The sequence below is a fragment of the Monodelphis domestica genome, chromosome 1, assembly GCF_027887165.1.
Source record: "Monodelphis domestica isolate mMonDom1 chromosome 1, mMonDom1.pri, whole genome shotgun sequence".
Classification (NCBI taxonomy): Eukaryota; Metazoa; Chordata; class Mammalia; order Didelphimorphia; family Didelphidae; genus Monodelphis; species Monodelphis domestica.
The window spans coordinates 347,302,190-347,328,343 of NC_077227.1; the positions used below are offsets into that span (position 1 = coordinate 347,302,190).

Here is a 26,154-nt window from a genome sequence, read left to right on the forward strand (position 1 = left end):
AACAAGGAAGAGGAAGTTCCTTGATCTGTATGTGAGGCCTCTTCAAAGTGTTAAAGTAAATGTTGTGATCAGAGATTCACAGGAAACTAATGATGTGCTTCCTGTGGGAACAGTGGTTCACAAATTTAGTGTTTGTGGTGACTTTATGTGAATGACAAGATTTAACTTTTTTTGCTTTGGGCTATGCTGAAGCCAACTCCACCTTTTCTTTTGTGCCTATTTTTATCTGCCAATTTCTGTTTCCTGCCTTAACTGCTATATCTAGCACATTGAATTATAGTGGTGATATGGACTTCCTTATTTTACCTTTTTATCTTATTAGGAAGGCTTCAAGTTTATCTCTCTTAAAGATAATGCTTTCTCTTGGTTTTAGATAGCTACTAATTTTAAGAAAGGACTTGTCTTTCTAAGGAGACAATTTGTAAACTGTTTTTCCATTTACTTAGGTGAAACTTTTTGTCTCCTAACTTTATATAGCAAGTCATTCAAGTCTGATGGGGTTCATTTATTTTTTCTTTTTTATTATTATTATTATTATTATTATTATTATTACAAATTACATGTAATAACAAATTTCCACACAAATTTTCCTTAGTTATATGATTGAATTTATTTCCCTCCTTCCCTTCTCTTCCTTCTGGTGCTGGATTCAATCTTGGCTATACATGTATTATAATGCAAAACAAATTTCCATATTATTTGTTTTTGTAAGTGGGTAATCTTATAAAACCAAGCCCCCAAAATATAAACCCAAATAAACACATGAAAAAATCTTACTCCAACTTCTTTCTCTTTGTCCTAAGTCCCTCAGAATTATTGTGGATCTTTGTATTGCTGAGAGTAGCTAAGTCTATTGATCATTCCACAATTTACTGTTACTGTGTACAATGTTTTCCTGGTTCTGCTTATTTCATTCTGTATCAGTTCATGTAGGTCTTTTCAGCTCTTTTTGAAATCATCCTGTTTATCAGTTCCTTATAGCATAATAGAATTCCATTGCTATCATGTACATCAATTTGTTCAGCCATTCCCCAATAGATGGACATCCCTTCAATTTCCAATTCTGTGCCACCACAAAAAGAGCAACTATAATACAAGCAGGTCCTTTCCCTTTTTAAAAAAATCTGTTTGGGATATAGACCTAGTGGTATTACTGGATCAAAGGATATATATATATATATAGCCCTTGGGCATAATTCCAAATTGCCTTCCAGAATGATTGGATCAGTTCACAGCTCCACCAGCAATGCATTAGTGTTGATGTGGTTAATTTCTTCCTTCTTTCACTTCATTGTTGTGCAGAGAATTTAATATTTAGTGGACCAACAGTTGGGGGAAGATTTTGAAGTGAAAATAAAAAAAAATTTAAAAAAATTGGCAAGACGGAAAAAAAATAGTACCAAACAGTTAAATTAATGTTTAAGTGATTGGTCCTCAGACAAGAAGCACAATTTGTTACTGGGGACTTTACACAAAACCTTTCTAATTTATTCTAGAACGTATTAGAATTTATTTTGTACTAGAATAGCCTTTGAAAATCTGTGGTTAGGGGTCAGCTGGTAGGTGGCTCAGTGGATTGAGAGTCAGACAAAGACAGGAGGTCCTCTGTTCAAATGTGGCCTCAGACACTTCCTAGCTGTGTGACCCTGGGTAAGTCACTTGACCCCCATTGCCTAACCCTTACTGCTCTTCTGCCTTAGAACCAATACACAGTATTGATTCTAAGATGGAAAGTAAGGATTTAAAAAAAACCTGGGGTTAATGCACATTGAGATGAGTAGGACTTTTATGTAAAAACAAGGAATTGCTTTGAAGTATATGGAAAAAATAAAAATGTTTTAGATTACTTTATTTCAAGGTTTTTTCTTATCTATTTTTTTAAATTAAAATTTTTTCAATTAAAAGAAATCCAACTTTTCTCCCTAACACCCCATTGAGAAAAAAAGGGGAAAAAAAACCTCTTGTTACAAACATGTATATTCATGTAAAACAAACGGTCAGTGTGGACCATACTCTCCCAAATATGCCTCAGTATATATACTTAGAGTTCGTTATTTTTCTCTAAAGAGGTGGGTTGGCATGTTTTGTTTTGAACCCCCTGGAACCATAGTTGATCATTGTTCATTTTGTTAATTTGAATTCCTAAGACTTTCAAAAGCTGTTTGTCTTTTATGTATTTATAGCATAAATTGTTCTCGATTCCTTTACTGCATCAGTTTATATAGCCCCCAAGTTTCTCTGAAATAATTCCCTTCAACATTTATTATAGCACAATAGTGTTAATATTCAGAAACCAAACTTGTTCCAACCATTCTCAGTTGATGGCTTCTCCTTAAGTTTCCATATTTTTGCCATTGCGAAAAGAACTGCAATCATATTTTGTATGTATGGATCTTTTTCCTTTTTGTTTGATTTCTTTGGGATATAGACCTAAGAAATCATGGTATCAGTGGGTCAAACTTAGTTTATTAGCTTTATGAGCATAATTCCAGATTGCTTTTCACAGTGCCTGGATCAGGTCATAATTCTACCAACAAGTGCTTTAATGTATCTGTTTTCCCTTCAGCAGTTGCTCCTTTTTGGTCAGTTTTGCTATTTCTATGAGTGTGAGCTGTTTTAATTTGCATTTCTCTGCTGCATAGTGATTTAGAGCAGTAATGTTCTCAAATAGTAATGGAGTCATATAGCTTTATATAAGGATCCTTGAGGGTAGCACATTGACTTAGAAAACCACATATGAACATTATCATGCTCCATTTTGTTTAATATTTTCCATTTACATTTTTTTTAAGGCAATGGGGGTCAAGTGACTTGCCTAGGGTCACACAGCTAGGAAGTGTCTGAGGTCAAATTTGAACAGAGGACCTCCTGTCTTTGTCTGACTCTCAATCCACTGAGCCACCTATCTGGCCAGTCCCCCTCCCTCATTTACATTTTAACCTGTTTATGTGTTTTACCTATTTGATACCTTTGATTGTAGAGCCTTTTTTCATGTGTATTGATGGTTTGGATTTTTTCTTCTGAATAATATCTGTTTATATATAATTTTATTATTTATTGGGGATTGGCTCTTATTACAAATTTGAATCATTTCCCTGTAATTCTAGAAATGAGACCTGAATCAGAGAAACTTAACTGCCAAGATTTTTTTCTCCCATTTGTCTGCTTATCACATTTTAGCTGCATTAATTTAGTTTGTGTAAGAACTTTTTTATTTTATGTAATCAAAATTGTCCATTTTTCTTTATTTGATTTTTCTCTGTCTCTTGTTAATGATGAACTCTTCCCATAACATATGTAATTAATTTCTTCCTTTACTTTCAAGACTTATGTTGCATTTTATTTTATTTTTTTATTTTATTTTATTTTTAAATAAACCCTTACCTTCCGTTTTGGAATCAATACTGTGTATTGGTTCCAAGGCAGAAGAGTGGTAAGGGCTAGGCGATGGGGGTTAGTTAAGTGATTTGCCCAGGGTCACACAGCTGGGAAGTGTCTGAGGCCAGATTTGAACCTAGGACCTCTCATCTCTAGACCTGGCTCTCAATCCACTGAGCTACCCAGCTGCCCCCTTTATGTTGCATTTTAGTTGAAAGTGTTCTAGCACTTTGGATCTGATTTATTATTTATAAATAGATTTTGAGTTCCAAATTCACACTCTTCCTCCAGATCGTCCTCAACCCATTGAGAAGGCAAGTGATACAACAGTCATACATGTGAAATCATGTAAGATAATATATCCATATAAACCATGTTGCAAATAAAGCAAGAAAATTGGAGTGTAATTTTCATCACTTCTCTCTGGAGGTGATATGTGTTTGGAAATTGTCTTGGATCATTGAATTGATCAGAGTAGCTAAGTCTTTCACTTCTTTTACAATATTGTTACTATGCACAGTGAACTAATTTTGATCACTTTTCAGTATCAGTTCATATTGTTCTTCCCAGGTTTTTCTGAAGCAATCCTCATCATTTCTATAGCACAGTAGTACTAGTACCTTCACAGTCATATATGCCTCAGCTTGTTCAGCCTCATTCTCATTTGATGGACTTCTCAGATTCCTATTCTTTGCCATCATAAAAAGAGCTGCTGTAAATGTTTTTGTACATATAGGTCCTTTACCTTTTTTAATATCTTTGAGACAAAGATCTAGTATTGGTATTGCTGGATCAAGGGGTATATAAAATTTTATAGCCCTTTGGGCATTTTTCTAAACTGTTCTCCAGAATGATTGGGCTAGTTCATGGCCAATAGTGCATTAGGGCATCTAACTCATATCCCATTCAACATTTTTTTTTTCTGTTGTGTAAGTCAATCTAATAGGTATGAAGGAGTACTTTGGTAAGTAGTTTTAATTTTCATTTCTTTAGTTGTTAGTGATTTGGAGCATTTTTTTATGTGACTATTGATGGCTTTGATTTCCCCTTAAAACTTCTCATTCATATCCTTTGGCCATTTGTCAGTTTGGGAATGGCTCTTATTTTTGATTTTGACTCATTTCCCTATTTTGAGAGATAAGGCCGTTATCAGAGAAACTTGCTGTAAAAAAATTTGTATTATGTCATCCTCTTTCATACATTTTAGCAAAAATACAGGTTTTCTGATTCTCTCTTTAAATTTGATCTATTTTTACTTTTGCTTTGTTTGAGATTGTGATTGCTATCCCAACTTTTTTGCCTCAGCTGAATCATTTAATCATTTCAGCCTCTTAATTTTTCTCTATTTGGGTCTTTCTCAAGTATGTTTTTGTAAACAATATATTGTTGGATTCTGGCTCCTAATCAATTCTGCTATTGACTTCTGTTTTTTGGGGTAAGTTCATGTCATTCACATTCACAGTTATGATTATCAACTGCATTTCCCCCCATCCTATTTTCTCTTTTTTATCTTTATCTCTCATTTTACCCTGCCCCATCTTAAAAGTCTCTATGACTTCTGATTATTGCTTCCCTTAATCTGTTCCCTTAATCCCCTTCTTCTCCTACTTCCCTGTTGGATAAGATAAATTCTCTACCTAACAGAGACTATGTAATGTTCTTTCCTTTTGAGGCAGTAACAGGGAGATTTGAGTTTTGCCTACTGCCCACTTCTCCATTCTCCCCTCCAATGTAAAAGTTCTTCCCCTGGAGCTTCTTTTTTTTTGTAAGATAGTTTTCCTCATTCTTCCTCTTCTTACTTCCAGTGCATTCCTCTTTCTCACCGCTTTTATTTAGATCATTTTAACATAAATAACTCACATCCATGCCTTTTGTATATTTAGACTCCTTCATAATGCCCTAATAATGATAAAATTCTTAGGAGTTACATGTATCATCTGCCCACACAGAAATGTAAACAAATTAATGTAAATTCATTAAGATTTCTCTCTCTTTTAAAAAAATGTTTCTTCTGAGTTTTGTGTGTCAGATTCTCTTTATTCAGCTGTGGTCTTTTCATCAGGAATACTTGAAAGTCCCACTTCATTAAATGTCTGTTTTTTCCTTTAAAGGATGATACTCATTTTTGCTTTGTATTCTTGGTTGTAATCCTAGTTCCTTTGTCTTTTGGAATATATTCCAAGCTCTCTGGTGTTTTAACATGGAAAATGCTAATAAATCTTGGGTGATCTTGACTGTGACTTCTTGATATTTGAATGATTTCTTTTTGACTGCTTAAAATATTTTCTCTTTAACCTCAGAGCTCTGGAATGTTATTTTAATATTCCTGGAAACTTTCATTTTGGGATCTCTTTCAGGAGGTGATTGTCGGATTCTTTCATTTTTTTATTTTATTCTCTGAATCTTTAATGGTAATTTTCTTTTATAATTTCTTATCTAGTTGTTTTTGGTCATGGCTTTTCAGCAGTCTAGTAGTTCTCAAATTCTTGATTTGTTTTCTAGGACAGTGGTTTTTCCAATGAGATATTTCATTTTGGTCATCTTTTGACTTGGTTTTATTTCTTATTGTTTTAGGGAATCATTAGCTTCTACTTGTCTTAATTATACTTTTGTGGTATTGTTTCATTCAGTGATCTTTTGTTCATTTTCCATTTGACCATTTCTGTTTTCAAAAAGAAGTTATTTTCTGCAGTCAACTTTTTATACTTTTACGATTAGGACAATTCTGTTTTTTTAAGATGTTATTTTCTTTGATTTTTGTTGTGCCTCTTTTTACCAAGCAGTTAATTCTCTTTTCATAGTTTTCTTGCATTACCCTCATTTCTTTTCCCAGTTTTTCCTCTATCATTCTTAACTTTTGAAATAGTTGTTTAGTTCTCCCAATAATTCTTTTTTGTATTGTATCTGGTTTGCATTTTTTTCTTTGAGGCTTTGCTTATAAATGCTTTTTGTAGCTTTTTGTGGTCAGAATTTTTTTCTTAATCTACTAATTTTTTTCCAACCTATCTTTTGATGTTGCATTTGATGTTAAAGTTGAATTCTGTTACCTTGGGAGTGGTGAGACACTGTCATAAGCTTCACGCTTTTTCATGTTGCTGTTTTTTGAGCTAGTTATGAGGTTTTGCAAGTATTCAATGCTTACAAGGTGATATCCAGGGAGAGGTGAGGTCATTGATTTCTTAGTCAGCCCTCTGGTTTTTACCTAGGAAGGGCTCCTGTTCCCTTATGCTAGTGCTCCTGTCTTTGTCTGGAACTGAGACCAGAAGTGCTCTGGAATTGTGGCCCAGAACTGTGATTGGGCAGTGGAAGTGGTGTTGTGGAACAGAACATGTGGTCCTGTGCTCTATTACTTCTAATATGCTGAGAGTTTGTGTTTTTATGGCATAAAAATTGAGTACTTGTAAAAACCTATTTGGCTTGCTAAAATTTCCAGAGAACCTTTTCACTTGAAAAGCAGTAATAGGAATGGGAATTTTGTTTCCACTATTTGTCTATTTGATATATAAGTATGGGTATAAAATTATTTTAAAATGTATAATTCATTATGCTCTGTGGATAATATATAGAAATGAACATTACAAACCTTCTTGTTTTATATTGGCTTTTCATGGACTCAGTTTTCTTAACCTTGAATAAATTCATAAAAAATGAGGATAATGCTAATTTTATTTTCATAAGAGATTTTTGAAGGATAATTAATTACATTTTTATAGGTCTTATTAAAAGCAACATACAGGGTGAAATACAAATTTTCATAGATGTTTTCATATAATTCATATTGTACACTCTACTGTTTTTAATAACTTACTAATTTAAAAAATAACTAGCCATATTTTTGCTGCCTTTTTTCAAATAAAAATATTTCTCAGATGTTTACCATATATACTGTATTGATAACTCTCTTTTTAATGCTAAAAGGTAATTAAAAAATTTTATCAATAAACTTTATTTTTTATGTTGTTTTGAAAATATATTATGATGTTACTATGTTCTAAGACCTGGTCTGTGTGTTAGATCAGTTGATTTCTTGGTTCTTGAAAGATAATTGGTTAGCTCTACTGCCGTTTTATTTAGCCAAGGTGAGTTTGTCACAAGTTGTTCACATTTCTTAAGGTTAAATATTGTTCAGTTATCAGTTGTGTCCAAATCTTTATTGCCCAATTTTTTTTTTTTGCAAAGGTACCAGAAAGATTTGCCATTTCTTTTCTAGATCATTTTATCTATGAGGAAACTTAGGTAAACAAGATTAAGTTGACGTGCCCAGGGTCATACAGCTAATTGTCTGAGGCCAGATTTAAATTCTGGCAAATGAGTCTTACTGATTTGAGGGCTTGTATTTTATCCATTGAACCACCTAGCTTCCCAAGGTTAAATTAATTTTTCTTTATTAGCACTGGTTACATGAAAAAAAAATCCAAATGCAGACAAATTGTTTGGATAATTGGGTGACTTAAGTTATTTAGTGTTGTTTTTCCTGTCTCAACCTGGCCTGCATGTGTTTTTGAAGCCACTGCCTGCACTGAAAGGCTCTAAAGACGATTTAGTGCCTTCTTAAAAAAAGCCATACCTTCAATCTTAGAATGTCTGTTCCAAATTTTGGTTCCAAGGTAGAAGAGTGGTAAGGGCTAGACAATTGAGGTTAAGTGACTTGCCTAAAGTTACACAGCTAAGAAGTGTCTGAAGTCCGATTTGAACAACTAGGACCTCTTGTCTATGAGCCTGGCTCTATACCACTGAGCTATCTAGTTGCCCTAAAACATTTACTTCTAATTAAAAATTAGGTAGGGTGTGTGTGTGTGTGTGTGTGTGTGTGTGTGTGTGTGTGGGTGGGTGTAAAGTAATTTATGGTAAATGTGAGTCTTTTAGATATCACCACTATGACTTGTACATATTAATTTAAAATATCTTATGTTTATAAGTAACACTTCATAAATATGTATTGTAATATGGTGTATGAAGTTATAAATCTACCAACCCTCAATATGTTTTGTTTCATTTTTTATCAGCACCCACCACACAAGATCAGACACCAAGTTCTGCTGTTTCAGTTGCCACACCTTCAGTTAGTGTTTCAACCCCAGCTCCTACAGCTACACCTGTACAGACTGTTCCCCAGCCACATCCCCAGACGTTGCCTCCTGCAGTTCCTCATTCAGTACCTCAGCCAACAGCAGCAATACCTGCTTTTCCACCAGTAATGGTACCTCCATTTCGCGTCCCCCTTCCTGGCATGCCTATTCCACTACCAGGTAAACCAACATCTGATAATTTTCTTATTTGCTATGTTTTTCATTTTGTCAGCAAGTTTGTTCTCATGTGTCTGTTGCATATGGAATTTGCCTTGAATCTCATCCATTTTAAAATCTTTTTGGAAAGATTCATGGCTGACTGCAGTAGTTTCTCTTTTAATTTTTGGTAAATGTATCTTTTGTTTTTGTATTTTCACACTTGATATATATACCTATTGTTATAGTTGGACACATTTAAAATGTAGTTATCTTGAATATTAGCTTCACATATAAAAATTGGTGTCTTTTTTTGCCTTTTTCATATTTAAATTCAGTTATTTTTAAGGGATAAAGTCTGTTAATGGAATAAAATATCCATTTTGTGGACATTAAAAAAGTATGAAATAGAATGCAAACCAGTTAATGGAGTAAAATATTATACATTTTGTGGACATTAAAGTATGAAATAGAATGCAGACCAGTTAATTTAAGGGGGGGGGACCTCTACAAGATCCTAGAAAACTATTACTGTAAGATAAAGGTCTGGACCTTAACTTAATGTGAAATCAAGGAAAAATTTAACCTTTTATACCAGGTAAGAATTTTAATACTTGTTAAGGTTGGGAGTACAAAAATATTTAGGAAACTTAAAGGTAGTTGAATAGATAGTCCTTTTATAAAATATAAAATAAAATAATGATAGTGCTGGATATTCCACTTCTTGCTATTTCAAGTATATTTTGAATAATAGAATGTTAGAATTAGTCCTTAGGAGATCAACTAGTCCTACTCCCTTGATTTTATAAATGAGAAAATTGATGTCCATAGATAAAAGTAGAAAGGCATAAGTACCTAGTTTCAAAGTCTAGTGATTTTTCATTATACCTTGCAGTTAGTATTCCATATTGGTTCTATTTTATGTTGAAATATTGAATCAAGATGTAGAAGTAGTTCAGAAATTATTTTCAGTTACATAAATATTCATGACTACTTTCTTAGATGTAAATATTTTGGTTTTTTGAAATCAAATTGGCAAGGAGACTCCTTTTCTGAGAGTACTCTTTATTTTTATTTTTTAACCATTTTCTGTCTCAGTAACAACTCTAAGAACCAGGGGTAGGCAAACAGGTTTAGGGACTTATCACAGCTAGGAAGTTCCTGAGGCCATATTTGAACCCAGACCCTTTTGACTCTAGGTCTGGTGCTCTATTCTCTGTGCCACCTTGCTTCCCCTAGAATAGAAGTACATTTTAGCAAGAAGGTACCAAGAATGGTCTTTGGTGAACTAATTCTTTAATATTAATCAGTGAAATGATGAAAATTAAAAGTATGACAGTCCATTTTTTCATGTAATTTTTTAGCATTTTGGCACTTATGATCCATGTGTATGAATATAGAATGTGTTAAGTCTTAGAGTCATTGTTCTGAAAGTCATGAAAAAGATACAGCTTATCTTTAATCTTCAATAATATTGATATTTTAGAAGTTGCAACTGAGTGAAGAGTAGTATTATTTTGTTTTCCAATTTAAAATGCAGTTTCTTTAGGTTCTTAAATAACATATGGTTCTCATGCTGATAAAAATGCCAGGCATTACTTTAAAATTATTTCCTTATAACTAACTGTAGTTTTTAGGTACCTGTCAAAGTATTCACATTTATTAATGGCCTATGATCATCTATAGTAGCTCAGCTAGTTCAGAATCCAGAGCAGCCCAAAGGTAAATTTCCTTATCTTCAGGTGTCTAGCCCTCTCAGAATGTGAATCTCTGACCTGATTCAGTTTCTGTTAAGGCCACTCTTAAAAACTTTGGATTCCTATTGTCTACTGAATAAAATTTTGACCCATGAAACTGGCATTCAATGCTCTGTACAAATATGGTGCTACTGAGGCATTCTAGCTTTATTTTTCCCTACTATTTTCCCTAAACGAGACTACTTTCTTATCATCTCTAGTACAAATCCCAAAGTCTCACACAGTATGTGTTTTTACTAATAGCAGCCAAAACTTAAATTGCTTAAAACTTAATTTCTTTTATGATCAGAAAGAAAAAAACTTGTATTTTTTTGCAATTAAGTTTGCTTTTGATTTGGTTATGAAGTCTATCCTTTTCCTTTAATAAGAACTAAAGAATTAGTGGCAGGGTCTTTTGAAAGGGGGGGACCTTCCTTTAATTTTTATTTCATCTTTTATTACTTCCAACAGCATTAAGATGAGATCCCAAGTTCTGAACAGTTGAAGGAGCTGGGATGGGAGAAGCAGGGGAGCTGGGGGTTATGCGGGCTGTCATGGGGAAGAGGTAGGAGATTTATTCCTTGTTGCTCCAGAGGGAAGAACTAGGACCATTGGGTAGAAGTTATAGGTAGGCAGAATTTGACTTTATAAAGAACTTTTGTAAAAATCAAAACTGTAGTGATCTCCCAGTTACTGGAAGGCACAAAGTGTGTTAGGAATGTTGTACAATAGATAACTACATTGGGAGGGAGGGTGGGTTAAGTTTAAAAAAAAGTACCTACTGAGGTCCTGTGATTCTTTGGGAAAAGAGGCTAATTAGAAGAGTATAAGTAATTATAATATCTTTCATTTCCCCATATCTCTGTTAATCCATTCTTTTAAAATGTTTCATTGAAGTTGGAAAGAGGAAATATAGAATTAACGTTCTTAACCCCCTTTTCATTCAGTTTTTCTGTTCCTTATTTTTATCTCCTCCTTTCTGTATCCTTGAACTTACTCTGGCACAGGAAAGAAAGAGCAGTGATAAGGATCATCAGTTGGAAGAGGATTTATAGAATTGTGGTTCCAATTTTAAAAGCAGTAAAATCTCAGAGTTTTAGGAAATTCTTTAATTTATGAAATTAAGTGGAATCTGCCAAATTCCTACTGGGATTTCTGTAGTTAAAAGCTAATAACTGAATAAAAAACTTTTATTAAAAGAACATACGTTAAAGAGATATTTTTAGGAAAGTTGGATAATTGTTCCCTTAAAAATAGTTGAATTAAAATGTGTAGTTATTTTGTGAATTTTCATCATATGGATGTGATCATCCAGATAAGACAAACTTGTTTTTTTATTTGTTCACTTAAAATTTAAAAAATCTGAGAATTTTATTATGCTTTATATTTTTAAGTGAAATAAGATACATGTTGGCCTGACTGATTTAATGAGGGCTAAAGATCTCTAAAATGAATACATTTTAGGTTTTTTTTATTATTTTTCATATTTTTAAAAATTAACTATTCATTGGGTTGAAGATAATTTTCTCAAATTAATTTAAGAAGCTCCTTCTTTAAAATGAAGATATTTGGTCCAGTCATCCTGTAGATGGCAGTGTTTATACTGAATTGCTTCTGATACATGCTATAACTTCCTTCACAAAATGAATTTTTAGTGTTTTTTAAAAACCTTAATACCCAAATCTTATTCAGAAACTAAAAAATCTAGTACTTTGTTCAGTTTCATGCATAGTAGAGTTCTTGTTTCTTTTTTCAGACTTGATATCTTTAGCTTTAGTAACTCGCATTAAAAAGTTTAATAAAATTGAAGACTTTAAACTTAAACCAATAAAACGTAAAACTTTGATTCTAAAAATTTTATTTTATTATTTAGGGTTTAATTTCATCTTGAGTGTCAGAAGGAATTATTTTTTCCTGTCCTTTTCAGGGATAAAATAAATCTTAAAAAAAATAAACATGAGTTTTATTTTTTCTTGCTACCAAAATGTAATTATTTCCATCATATTCTTTTTACCTTTTTCTTTGATTCTCCTTGAAGCCTAAATTAAAAGTTTCTTTTAAGATTTCCAGCATTCCTTTTAATCTCCCCTTCTAACCACAGCTGTTATTTAGTAAGAGAATTATCCAAAAATTAGGTTGGGTACAAATTTTTTTCATAGTATATTTTATTCATCATTAATTCAGATTAAATGACAGGATTATATACATGAAGTTCGTTATGTGCACAGTATTTAAGGATTAAGGGAATGGCAGTTTTTTTAGTGTTTTATGCTACCATCACAACATTCCCAGCCCTTTAATTCCATAGAACAAAACATTGTTATTCTATAGTACTAAGCATTGCCATTGTGATACTATGATAGCTTCACCCTAGTTGAGCTTCACCTGGTTTTCTGTGACATTCTTTTGGAAAGTATGCTTTGCTTTGGGATATTTTCATCTACTCTCATTCCTCACCCTCTTCTTCTTTGTCTTATTTTTCTTTCTCTGCATGAATGTATCATGCATCAACTATTGCATGTTGTTCCCAGCAGCATAGTAAAACAAGAGTGAATTGTCAGTTTCATGCTGCATTTGCCCTCCACTGGTTTCTAAGCAACAGCAGCATGGGTTTTGATGTCCTATGGGAAAGTATCCCATATGAGAATTCTAAATGTGTGTGCATGGAAGAAAATGTCTTCCTATATTGAATTTAAACCCCTGAGCTTTCCTTCAAATGTTGTTATAGTAGCTGGTTCAATATAGAGGTAACTGTTGCTATAATTTATAGTTAGCATTATTGACAATTTGGCACCACTTCCTTGAAATGTCAGAGCAACAAGAAATTCTTCCTTGTGGTCTTTGTCTTTTCCAATGGAAATGGCATTCTAAATTGTACTGGTAAATTATTATTATCCTGAATCCCAGTGGTAGCTGACATACAATGGCAGCTTTCCAACATGCTTGCTTATCCATTTTACAGGTGTAGCAATGATGCAAATAGTCAGCTGCCCGTATGTAAAGACAGTCGCTACCACCAAGACCGGTAATTCTTAAAACCATCTTAGTTCGTTTTGTCTGTAAGTTGGCATGGTAGTGAATGTTGTTGTTTATATTTTTTTCCCAGTTGAGTGGATTTTTATATTTTGATTTCTAATGAGCACTATAAATGCAGATGTCACATTTGGCCAACACTTAATTTTCCCAAATAGATTTAGTTTTTTGGTTCACAAAACCAAAATAAGGTTAGATTACTTTAATTATTACTTTATGTAATAAGTGAACTATTTCATTTCCATATACATAACATATAAATTTTAGTTTAAATTTTGGTGTGTGTGTATGTTTTTCAGTTAAATTAAAAAATCATTTCCATGTATAAAGTGATGTGATTGTGCTTGCATGCTAGTAGGTATGTATGTGTGACTATTTGTATGGATTGTATAAATTTACATTTTAAAACTATCGAATAAAGCTTTTTAGCTGAAATATTTTTCCATGTTACTAAACTTGGATTTATTAAAAATGTTTTAATTAAATTTTTAGTGTGTATCTCCTTGTTTATTATGTAGGACATGTGAGTGTATTTATTTAATATGGACTCATCTATTTTGTAAGAATTAAAACTGAGACTTAAAAAAAGTTAGAGCACATTTGCTTTTCTTATTAATGAAAATTAAAACCTGAGTTTTGAGAGATAGCTGAAGGGGACAAGTGGCTTGACTGAAGTTTAAGTGTGTTACACATCAGTCATTCTTTAACAAATATAAATTCATGGATTTAAATGTTTAATGTACCTTTTTAGAACTAGAAGATTGTTTGAAATTTAATTATATTTTTGATAGTGTTTTTGTCTTTTCATTTAAAATGATATTAAAGATTTGTCGTTTTCTTATTTTGACAGTTATGTGCTGTTTTCTTTTATAATTTAATGTTTCAACTGCTTGCTTATTTGAAAAGACTTTTTAAAAAGTATTATAGAAAGGTTCCAACTTCTGACAGTTCTTTGCATTGTATTTCAGAATCTTTGATTTATATGTTAGTACTTCAAAAAGAGGGGAATCATAGACATATCCTTAGAATAATTCGTTTTTTGGTCTCACCAGCTACTTTATTAATTTATTACATAAATACAAGTTTAATAAAAATTATTTAGCTAGTATATTTTAAATTTCATTGCTTTGGTTTGCAGTTTGATACTTTATTGTTTTATTTTTCATTATTCTCTTTTAGGTGTATTGCCAGGAATGGCCCCTCCGATTGTACCCATGATACATCCCCAGGTTGCTATTGCTGCTTCACCTGCTACCTTAGCTGGAGCTACAGCAGTTTCTGAATGGACAGAATACAAAACAGCGGATGGGAAGACATATTATTATAATAATAGGACATTAGAATCTACCTGGGAAAAACCCCAAGAATTAAAGGAAAAAGGTATAGTAGTTTTAATGACCTATCAAGTTGTTCTAGTCAATTTTTATTAAGCAAATTTAGTACTATAGGAAATTCTGAAACACTTTATTCTTAATTTTTAAAATTAATTTCTTGGTATAACACAAACTATTTCTTCAGTGAATCACTCAATTGAATTTGTTTTAAAAACTTGAAATCCGTAAGTTATATATTTGTCACAATTTCCCCCATTTGGAAAGGCTTTAATTATTAGCTATAATTATTTAAGGACATTGAAATTATTTTCTTGTTAACTATGTATTGTCAGGATTATGTAAAATTAATTTTAAGATTCACATTTATTTAGGGCCAGTTCTCAAAGAAAGAAGGTGTTGGATACTTCTGAGAAGTTTCTTGGGCCACAAGAGTGTACTTAGTATATTATTTCTGTCAGTATAATAAATGGGCTTTTAGAAATGATGCCTGAAAGAATATCATAATGTCTTATAGTGGAGAAGTTGTCTTCTTCCTTTCTGGAGGATTATGTCTTAAATATTAGTACTAAGGATCTTCATTATCAAAAATTAAAATTGGGATATTAAAATTTTGACATGAAATATCTTTAATAAGTCACCATTATATCAGAATTAAGTCAAAATTAAGGAAAGTTTTACTTTTTATTTTTTACTTTTATAGTTAAGGAAGACATTCCATTTTTTATAGGGGTAGCATTTTGCCATAATTCTTTTTTTTTAAGTCAAGTTTAATTAATTAATTTAGATTTTTTTTTTAAGCTCTTACCTTCTGTCTTGGAATCAATATTGATTCCAAGGCAGAAGAGTGGTATGGGCTCATCAATGGGGTTCAAGTGACTTGCCCAGGGTCACACAGCTAGAAAGTGTCTTAGGCCAAATTTGAACCTAGGACCTCCCATTTCTAGGCCTGGTTCTCAATCCACTGTGCCACCCAGCTGCCCCCAGAATATTTTTTCATAGTTACATGATTCATGTTCTTTCCCTCTCCTCCTCCCAATGAGTAATTCCAATGGGTTTTATGTGTATCATTGATCAAGACCTATTATATTATTATATATTATATGATATATATATATATAAAGACCTAATAATATTATTAATATTTGCAATAGTGATTGTTTATAGAGTCTACATCATATCCCCACCAAACCATGTGATCAAGCAATTGTTTTTCTTCTGTGTTTCTACTCCCACAGTTCTTTCTCTGGATGTAGATAGTGTTCTTTCTCATACATAAGTCCTTTAGAATTGTCCTGGGTTATTGCATTGCTGCTAGTAGAGAAGTTCATTATATTAGATTGCACCACAGTGTATCAGTCTCTGTGTACAATGTTCTCCTGGTTCTGCTCCTTTTGCTCTGTATCAATTCCTGGAGGTTGTTTCAGCTCACATGTAATTCCTCCAGTTTATTATTCCTTTTAGCACAATATTCCATCACATTCATATACCACAACTTGTTTAGCCATTCCTCAATTGATGGACACCCCCTCATTTACTAATTTTTTTGCTATCACAAAGAGCTCAGCTATGAATATTTTTGTACACATATTTTCCCCTATTGTATCATTGGGGGTTCAAGCCCAGCAGTGATGCCATAATTATTCTTATTGAATTTCTGTTTTATTTGAAGACAACCTTAAGTTATTTGAAGATCTTTAAATGTTCCTTCAGTGTTACCTGGAGAAAGGAAGGACTGGTTAAAAATCATTGTAATGGGGAAAAATAAACAACACCCAGATGAAGTGGCTAGCAAAGGGGAATAAGATAGAAAATAATAAAATTTAGATAAAGTAGGTGCAGATGATTTCACATATTTTCTTTTAATTTCCATGTATCCCTCTCTATGTTAGCTTTTTCCTCAAGTGCCATTATGTTATTTTTATTTACAGTATAACTCAGAAAGCTGAATTTTTTTTTTACATTTTTTAAAAAATTTGGTCAATTTCAAACATTATTCCTTGGTTACAAAAATCATTTTCTATTTCTATTCCTCTATCCCCTCCCATAGCTGATGCACAGTTCCACTGGATATTGCATGTGTTCTTGAGAAAGCTGACATATTGATGGAAATTGACTAAGATGCTTAAGTAGTACAGCTATATAATAATAATTCATTTTATACAAGTAGCACTTAGTGCCTTACTAAAAAAATAATTCTTTATCTTTAACTGTTTGCCATCTGATTTGATGATATGACCCAAGATTAATTAAGTTGTACATTTTTATATTTAAGTTTGATATTAGTCACTTTGGAAGCTCCACTAAATCTTTATTGAAGGATATTAATTAAACTTTTAATAGAATATTTTTTTATAGAAAAATTAGAAGAGAAAATTAAAGAGCCAATCAAAGAGCCTCCTGAGGAACCTCTACCAATGGAGACAGAGGAAGAGGAACCCAAAGAAGAACCTATAAAAGAGATCAAGGAGGTAATGGACTATGATCCAAATGAGATTAATGATTTTTAGTAATTTTCCATGTATATTTATAAAATGTAGGTACTCAATAAATATTTCTTAACTTGATATGAAATATATTTCCTATAATTGAGCATAATTATACATGAGAGCTGAACTTTTAAAGACACTTTTAGAGTTTATCGTTGGTTTCACTTGCAAAAAATTTTTATTCTTTTTACTCCAAATGGATTTACTAAAATAATTCAAGTATTTTGTACAATTGTTAAATAATGATTCTTATTTTATTCCCCACCTCTTTTTTATGATCATTACCTTCTTGAATTTAATGATAATGTATAGCTCAATGAAAAACTATTCTCTCAAAGTATTTTTCTTTCTTTAAGGAAAATTGTTTTTTCATGTGAAAACTTAGACCAAAAAGAGAGTTCTTTAGTCCTTTTCTGGATGAAAATCTTTCTAGTTCAGTACTGTGAAATTTATTTATATTACATAGAAATTCATGTGGGGGGCTGGACCAACTATTGCAGTTAGATGGAAGGGCTAATTTGGAATGAATCAGGAAAGCATCTATTAAGCTCCTACTGTGTTCCAAGCCCTGTAATAAGTGTTGGAGATACAAATACAAAAGAGATACAATCTTTGACCTCTTAGAGTTTATATTCTAATGGGAGAGATGATACTTCTAGGGGCATGGAACCTAGGTGTTTTTATCTTTAAAGGTACTACTTGTAGAGTAGAGCTTAATGATTGACCATTGGAGCAATATTATTGTTTTGATTATTATTATTTCTAGACCTAAGGGTGAAAAATGGGGAGGTGGAGAGGAGGGTAGACTTCTGTGGTAGTAAGGCAGAACAATGGTAGCACTGAAATGTAGTTAGATGCCTGTCATTTCCTAGATATGTATCAATCAGCTTGACTACTGGACTGTAGTTCCAAAGGTCAATGGCTTCATTTCTCTAGGGCAAAGTCTCTAGTGCTTAGAGTGTCCAGTAGAAGCCGCAGCAGCTGGAGGGCAGGGCAGGAGGTGACAAAAATAAAGTATGTTTGGAAGACTAGGGCAGGTGGAATGGAGTAGGAAGGTAAAAGCTCTCCTCAAAACACTGAAGTAAATACTTAGATTTAAAGCTCCTCAGGGTATCTTCTCAATCTAGTTACAGACTTGGAGTGAAATTTTGTAGACATTTTTGGTTTGTATGATTGTTTAAACTGATATTATGAATTAAGTGGAAATAGAAAATTAGAAGGTCTTAGTATCACACATTTTCTCCATAGGAGCCCAAAGAAGAAGAGATGACAGAAGAAGAAAAGGCTGCCCAGAAAGCAAAACCCGTAGCGACTACACCCATTCCTGGCACTCCATGGTATGTATGTATTTCTACTCTCCAGTGAATAGTGCCTTCATGCTTTTTTATATTTCTTCTCTAGATTAAGTGATTTTTTTCTCTTTCCACGTTAAGACAGTTATTTGATCAGGAAAGGCATATTTCCAACTCTGAAGAAGAAGCTCATTTTAATAACTCTAGAATACAAAGAGCCACATAGTTTCATAACTAGAATTTTATCCCCCAGCAATATTGGTGATAATTTGTCATCTAAAATGACCATACTGAGACTCTGCCAGATCCCAACCTAAATTCTCAACTGTTGGAAAAATCAAAATTTCTAGGATATAGCTATGGTAGTTTTCCCTTGAAAAGTTATGTCCCTGAGAGAATACACTTTCAAAATAGAGGAGATTAGGGAATTAATTATATATTTTGAAGATTAGAAAATCAAATAATTAAACCCAAAATAAACACAGGAAGAATTAAAAATTCAAGGAAGAATTGTTAAATTGGAAGTTGGACTAGGTTATTACTAGTTTTGTGTTGACTATTCTATTGTATTCTAATTCCTTGAAAATTAATAATCCATGTTCAGTATGCATGATCTTGGGCAACCAGGTGGTGCAGTGGATAGAGTGCTGGGCCTGATATTAAGAAGACTCATCTTCATGAGTTCAAATCTGGTCTCACTTAGTAGCTGTGTGAATTTGGGCATTTAAGTCTATTTGCCTCAGTTTCCTAATCTGTAAAATGATGAGAAGGAAATGTCAAACCACTCTAGTATCTTTGCCAAGAAAACTCCAAATAGAGTTGGAGAATTCTGAAATGCCTGAACAATAGCAACAACATGCTCTTCCTAAAGCTAGGTTGTGACACACACACCCCATTTCCCCTTCCCATTCATTTTACTCTTGTAACTCCTGGTTATCTCAACAATCAAATATAAAATCATCTTTATCTTTTAAAGCCCTTCACAACTTGATGCTTTACTATCTTTCCAGTCTTCTTACCCTTTACTACCTTCCAAGTGCTGCTGCTTACACATGACACTCCATATCCCAAATAAGCATTTTTCAATATTTGTTGCTTATGCCTGCATAAAAGATAGTTTCCAGTAATGCTTGTGCCTTCCCTTTGTTATCTTGAATTTATCCTGTCTATAACTTGTCTTTAAGCTTTATCCCCCTTTAGATTGTGAACTCTAGGGCAGGGACTGTTTTGCCTTTTTTCTATTCCTAGCATTTAACATGGTGCTGGTACTTAGTAGATATGTAATAAATGCTAATTGATTTGACTTGAGTTAATAGGCAGAATATCCATTTGCTTAGGGAGTATTGCTTTACATGATTTAGAGGGTAAATGTGAGTTTATTTTAAAGAGCTATTATATATAAGCTTTTCCTTATGTTAATAATAGCTAGTGTTTATATAATATTTTTAGGTTTAAGCACTTTACATATATCATATCGATCCTCTCAATAATAGCCCATGAGGTAGTTGCTATTATTCACATTTTATAGATGAGTAAACAGAGAGGTTTAGTGACTTATATTAGAGGTCCTAGCTAGTGTCAGAGGCAGGATCTGAGCTCTAGTCTTTCTGACTTTATGAACAGTACTATTTTAATTCAATACTTATGTAGTGCCTTACTGATCAGAGAAGTTCACATGTGCTATTTTTTTTAAACTTTATAGTATTTTCCTTCCCAATTCTGTTGGAGGCATCACTATCTTCCTAGTGTTTTCATATTTATAATCTTTGCCTTATTCTCTACTCTTTCATTTTTCCTATTCCCCACATATTATTTCAACTGCCAAAAGTTTCCCCTTTTCGTTTTCACTATGTCTCTCCCATCTTATCCTTCTCTTCATTCACACAGCAACTACCTTAGTTCAGACCTATATCACCTCTTGCCTAGATTATCATAAATTTTAATTAGTCTCTCTTTGCCCCAGGTTCTTAAATCTATCCTATATACTCCTGCCAAAATAATTTTCCTTAAATGCAGATATAATCATGTGACTCTACTACCCAACTCTTAGTGACTCCCTATACCCTAAAGTAAAAATATAAATTCCTTTGTCTAGCTTTTAAAATACTGCACATTGTTGCTGCAACCTTTCTTTTCAGTTGCCTTCAACAATACTCCTGTACTTGGTCAAACTGGTCATCTTTCTGTTCTTTATTTAAAGCACTCCATTTTCTACTGTCATATTTATTGCCCTTGCCAAACCTCATACCTGTAATGTACTTCCTAATTTCAGTTATAGGGTCTCTCTGCTTTTAAGATGCAAGTTATCAGCTGTGAATTGTTTTTTTAGAAGACAAGCTGGAAATATACATTATTTGCTATAAAGCTGTTCATTCTCATTGAAGTAGGGATCCCATTACTAGGGTTTCATTGGGCATCATTGAGAGGGTAGGAAGCTGTGTATGTAGGAAAATAGTCATGAAAGTTTTGTTTGTTATTGAGAATAACTGTAAATAACACAAATGCAGTGATGGGGGGTGGGGGAATTAAGATGCACCTTAAGCACCATATTCTACACAAAGTTGTTTATGTTTTTCTAAACTCTTAGTGTCTTCTCTCCCAAACGATCTCAAATTTGTTTAACTATTTTATTATGTATTTGTATTTCCTAACATTGCATTTAATGTTGTATGTATTTTTATATGTACTTGTTGTCTCCCCCATTTTAACATAACCTCATCATGATTAAGAACTATTATTTTTAGTGCTTTTATCTGTATTGCTGGTACATAATAGAGCCATATTATATACTTGCTGATTAACTCATTGATCTTATGTTAGAAAGAATTCAGATACAAAGATTAAAATCACGTATATAATCACATATATATACATTATTACAAAAGCTTCAAATGGAATGTCTTTCTTCTTGCACTCATTTTTTACACTTTATTGGGGTAATAGTCCTTAGTTCCACCCTGTGATCCTCATGGATTTCTTTATGAATTCCATGATAATGTCTGACTTTACATTTGCCACCAGAGGGCTTCCTTGGATAGAAATTTCTGTCACTATTATATGTGTAAAGCATATTTGAGCAAATCTAGTGAATATGTAGTTTAATAGTATGATTAATATGTATGATTAATAGTATTTTATTAAAAATGTTACTTTCAGTCTTGTCAACTGGAAAAGCTTATTATGAGGTTTTCTTTAGATGAAAATATATAATAGTTATTTATAAAGATATTTCTTAAATCTATCTGTAATTCACTGCAAAAAACTTAATGGGAATTTATCTTCTACAAGATATACCATATTTTAGTCACTGGATGAAAGTAGTAGAATATTGTCTTTCCTAACTGAAATACTCTAATTAAAAAATTCTAGGGATTTCCTGAAGAGTAATACATTTAAATTTCTTGTGTGCCCAAAGTAGGTTTTCAGCATGATCTAAGGTATCATTTGTATATTTAATTAGTACTTCTTAGCACATTTAGTGGCCTGAGTAGTAATATATTATATTTTGTATAATATGTGCCTTGCCGTGTTTCTTTTCATTTTTACAGAGAGAGAGAAAAGGAGAGACAGACTTTTCAGTAACAGGTTGCATTTAGTCAGCTGATTTTTAGGGGGGAAAATAAACTCATTTATTTTTCAGCATTCTTTTAAGTTTCTCATTTTACAATTGTTTAATCATCTTTTACTTTATTGACAGTTCCATTTTTGAGAGAGCTTTAAATTTAGCATTGGGTAGCTGGGTAGCTCAGTGGGTTGAGAGCCAGGCCTAGAGATGGGAGGTCCTAGGTTCAAATCTGGCCTCAGACACTTCCTAGCTGTGTGACCCTGGGCAAATCACTTAACTCCCATTGCCTAGCCCTTACCACTTTTTTGCCTTGGAGCCAAATTTAGCATTCTAATGCTGGATTATTTTAATAAGAATTATGTTTAAATGGTCTTTAAACTCTTTCAACCTGAGGTTCTTAATGCTTCCTGTAATTTTTTCAGATAACAGTTTTTTTCATTTTAGCCATGAAATATGTTTTTTATTTGAAAAACCGTCCTTGTTCTTTGTGTTTAGGAACAATTAGATTGGAAAAAAGATTTTTTAAAGGTATCATTAAAATACCTACAGAGGTCTCTAAAACTATAATTTTTTAATTCTTAGGTGTGTTGTTTGGACTGGTGATGAGCGTGTTTTCTTTTATAACCCCACAACTCGTCTCTCCATGTGGGATAGACCTGATGATCTGATTGGAAGAGCTGATGTTGACAAAATTATTCAGGAACCTCCTCATAAGAAAGGAATGGAAGAAGGAAAGAAACTAAGTGAGTGCAAAGTTAAATGTTTATTTTCCAGTATTTAAAAACTAATTTCTCATGTTTGAGAGAATATGATTCCTTTTTAAATATAAATTTAACTTTTTAAAAGGGATGTGAATATTTAAAATAGCTAAAAAGCTGGCTTTGGTGTGAGTTGGCTATATCTGAAAAATATGTAATGGTGTGTACACACACTCACACATAAAATAGTAGTTTCTTGTTTTAAAAGTCAGTCATTGAATTTCCCAAGTCTTTTACATTCAGAGTAGAGTAAGTGAAATTTTAGAAGATGAAATTTCAGAAGATAAGTATCTAGAAGGAAAAGGACACTTCACTGAAAGAGTTCATTACATTTTACATCATATACATTATTAAGAAATGAAACTTTAAAAAATCTACTGGTGATTGCTTAAAAATATGTATGTCTAGATTTACCTTGATAAAGTATATGTCTCAGGATTCCATTTTACTTATGAATTCTTGAGGACTTAAATCTAATGTGAGGAGTGACCTCACTGCATGGCAGAATTATTCTTTAATGTTTTGTCAAAGTCCCATCTGCTTCAGAGACTATTGCACATCTTGCCAAATGCTGAGGATATTTAGATCTTTTTGTTTTCCTCTTTAAAATATGATTGTTTTTGTGCCTGGAATTAATAAAAAATAGTGTTTTTGTACCCAACATAAATTAAAAAAATGAGTTTTGGACACTCAGTTGATCTCTTTCATAATAAATAACATGTATATTTCTAAAACCACAGAACCCTAAAAACTAAGCACCTACAACACCTCTATGAATTAGGAAAGGTTTTCATTGTTGGAAGTTTGGGTAAAGAATTTTAATTTAATTTTAAACATAACCTGGAAGAAGAGGGGATAAGCAGAAAAGACAATAGCTACATTTCTTTATTGAAATGATTGGCAGTTTATTTTAGCAATAGTAAGAAATGTTTATAGATAACATTTGATATATTTTTGCCAGGGCACCAGACTCCGACCATGCTGTCCATCCAAAAGTGGCAGTTCTCTATGAGTGCAAGTGAGTGAACTAAATATGAATTTCAGTTTTTCTTTTATGCTGTGAGGGGAAGTTAAAGTAAAATGACAATAGTAGCATGAGCATTATAACTTTAATTTTATATAGTCTTTTAGAGTTTGCAAAATGGTTTTATAATCCTTTAAGTATATTGTATCTGGATTGAATTCAGCTTATATTTATATTTTATGAAATGGAATGCAAATAGAATTTCAAAAGAGGGATTTTATGTTGAAAACATTGTGCATAAATATTTAGACTGTTGATTGTTTATGTGTACCCCGACAAAGAGCTTTATAACAATTTTATCTTGTAGTTAAAGAAGAGCAAGAATCAATAGAAGAAACAAATGAAGATGAACCAATTAAAGCTAAAAAGCGGAAGTAAGTTAAATCAGAAATAGTTTACAATATTCTTTTTCTTCTCCAAGATTGATTTAGTTCATGTGAAGAAATTGCAGTTTTCACTGTGGCTGTGTTAAGTCAATTGTTGATAAACATTTATAATGTATGTTTGTCTCAAGTAATTATGTATTATTCTCTCTTTGCTTGCAGAATTTAAGCAAGCTTTAGTTTTCTAAATGGTTTTTATGAGGCTAAGGAAGTTGAACGGACCGGAGAAGTTAGGAAACTTGACAAATTTGTATAAGTTTCTACTCCAAATACACATTCTAGAAAAACCCATTCCTAATAACTCAGACCCACACTAACTCAACAGAGATTTAGTAAATGAAACCCTATTTTCCTTTATCTCTTCACTGGCTTTTGAAGCAAGATTTACAACTGCCCATTGATTGTCAAGAACATTTGATTGAGAATTGATTGTCTAAATTGGAAACTAATTTTTCCTTCATAAAAAGGAAGTGTCCGATAGTGTTACACTGATTAGTATCTATTCTAAATTGGGTTTGATGTGAACATGGCCCACATATTCCTTTAGGAAGAAAGAGAAAAGAATATTGTTTATGAAATAGTTATTCAGACAACAGAAGTCAAAAAAGAGAACGGTATGAATTTGGCTTGTTTTTTTTTTGCTTGTTTATTTGTTCTTTGAAAGGAAGTGAAAGGTGATTGAAAGGATGAATATGGGTTGCCAGGTTAAAGGAAATGAGACTGAACTAACACTTCTAGCAGATTTATAAATGCCACCATATAGAAGGTGTTGCCATATAGCTTGCTTGATCTTCACTGTTTATTAAGAGACAGAGCTAAATGCATATATTTTCTGACTCTCAGAATATGGATTTTGCTTGTTTTTCTGTGAGATATTAAAAGCCCATGTTCCAACATTTTTCATTATTGATATAGAACCTCAGGTCACTTCCACATCCCCATGATACATTGTAGTTAGGGCTTCCTTAGAAGCATTTTATCACTATAGAAAAATAATTTTTAAATTAGTGATTATGGTAAGAATTTTCAAGCTATGATTTTTCTGGTTGTTTTTACCTTAACTACTGCTTAGTTTTAGGTCAACACACTCTTTTAAAAACCTCAAGTAGAGGCAGCTGGCAAAGATATTGGAATAGTTTGCCACTTCCTTTTTCAGCTTATAATTTTCAGCTCAGATAAAGATCCTGAGGCAAACAGGGTTAAGTGACTTGTTCAGGGTCACATGACTAGTAAGTGCCTGAGGCCAGATTTGAACTCAAGAAGATGAGGCTTCCTGATTTCAAGACCAGTGTTCTATCCACTGTGCCACCTAACCGTCCACAGGATAAGTTGGAGACTTCTCAATGGAGAAAAGGCACTAGCTTTAAGAAGGGATAGAGGAGGCATCTGGGTAGCTCAGTGGATTGAGAGCCAGGCCTAGAGATGGGAGGTTCTAGGTTCAAATCTGGCCTCAGACTGTGACCCTGGGCAAGTTACTTAACCCCCATTGCCTAGCCCTTACTGCTTTTCTGCCTTGGAACCAATATACAGTATTAATAAAAGACAGAAGGTAAGGGTTTTTATGGGGGGGCGGGGAGCTTGAAGTGCAAGGACCAGCCAGGTCTTCTGCTTACTTTGTGTCTTTCTGCTGCCGCCTGTGCAATACATAGTTGATATGTTGACTGGCTCAATTTTCGTGTTTATCTGTTAACTTTAGATAATTTTTAATTTTTGGGTTGGCCTGCCTTTGGCAATTAACATTTTATTCTTCTACCCATCCTTTCATTTAAATTGGTAGTATATATTAAGGAAATGCCATTTGAACGTAATATTTCCTTTAATAAAGTTAAATCTGCTTTCCCCAAATCATGTAATACATATATATATATTAGATTATTCCTATCCCATATCTTTCTGTTAATACATATATTTGAGAACAACTTCCTCAAATTGGCTATTAA

At 32.7% G+C, this 26,154-nt stretch overlaps 1 protein-coding gene across 7 annotated transcripts in view; it reads left to right on the top strand.

The window, feature by feature from the left end:
* The window catches only part of TCERG1 (transcription elongation regulator 1), a 60,756-nt gene that overhangs the window by 15,266 nt on the left and 19,336 nt on the right, over nt 1–26,154 (top strand). For 4 of the 7 annotated variants that reach the window (XR_008915131.1, XM_056811441.1, XM_056811445.1 and 1 more), the window contains exons 5-12: nt 8,385–8,627; nt 13,302–13,364; nt 14,552–14,752; nt 17,047–17,174; nt 18,441–18,529; nt 22,632–22,792; nt 23,769–23,825; nt 24,139–24,205. Coding sequence is in view for 6 of the 7 variants with exons in the window: in XM_056811441.1 (XP_056667419.1) it covers nt 8,385–8,627; nt 13,302–13,364; nt 14,552–14,752; nt 17,047–17,174; nt 18,441–18,529; nt 22,632–22,792; nt 23,769–23,825; nt 24,139–24,205 (1,009 nt within the window). In the remaining variant the exon portion in view is untranslated. The remainder of the gene's footprint in view (nt 1–8,384; nt 8,628–13,301; nt 13,365–14,551; nt 14,753–17,046; nt 17,175–18,440; nt 18,530–22,631; nt 22,793–23,768; nt 23,826–24,138; nt 24,206–26,154) is intronic. The other 3 variants (XM_007473838.3, XM_056811443.1, XM_056811444.1) reach the window with 3 other exon arrangements.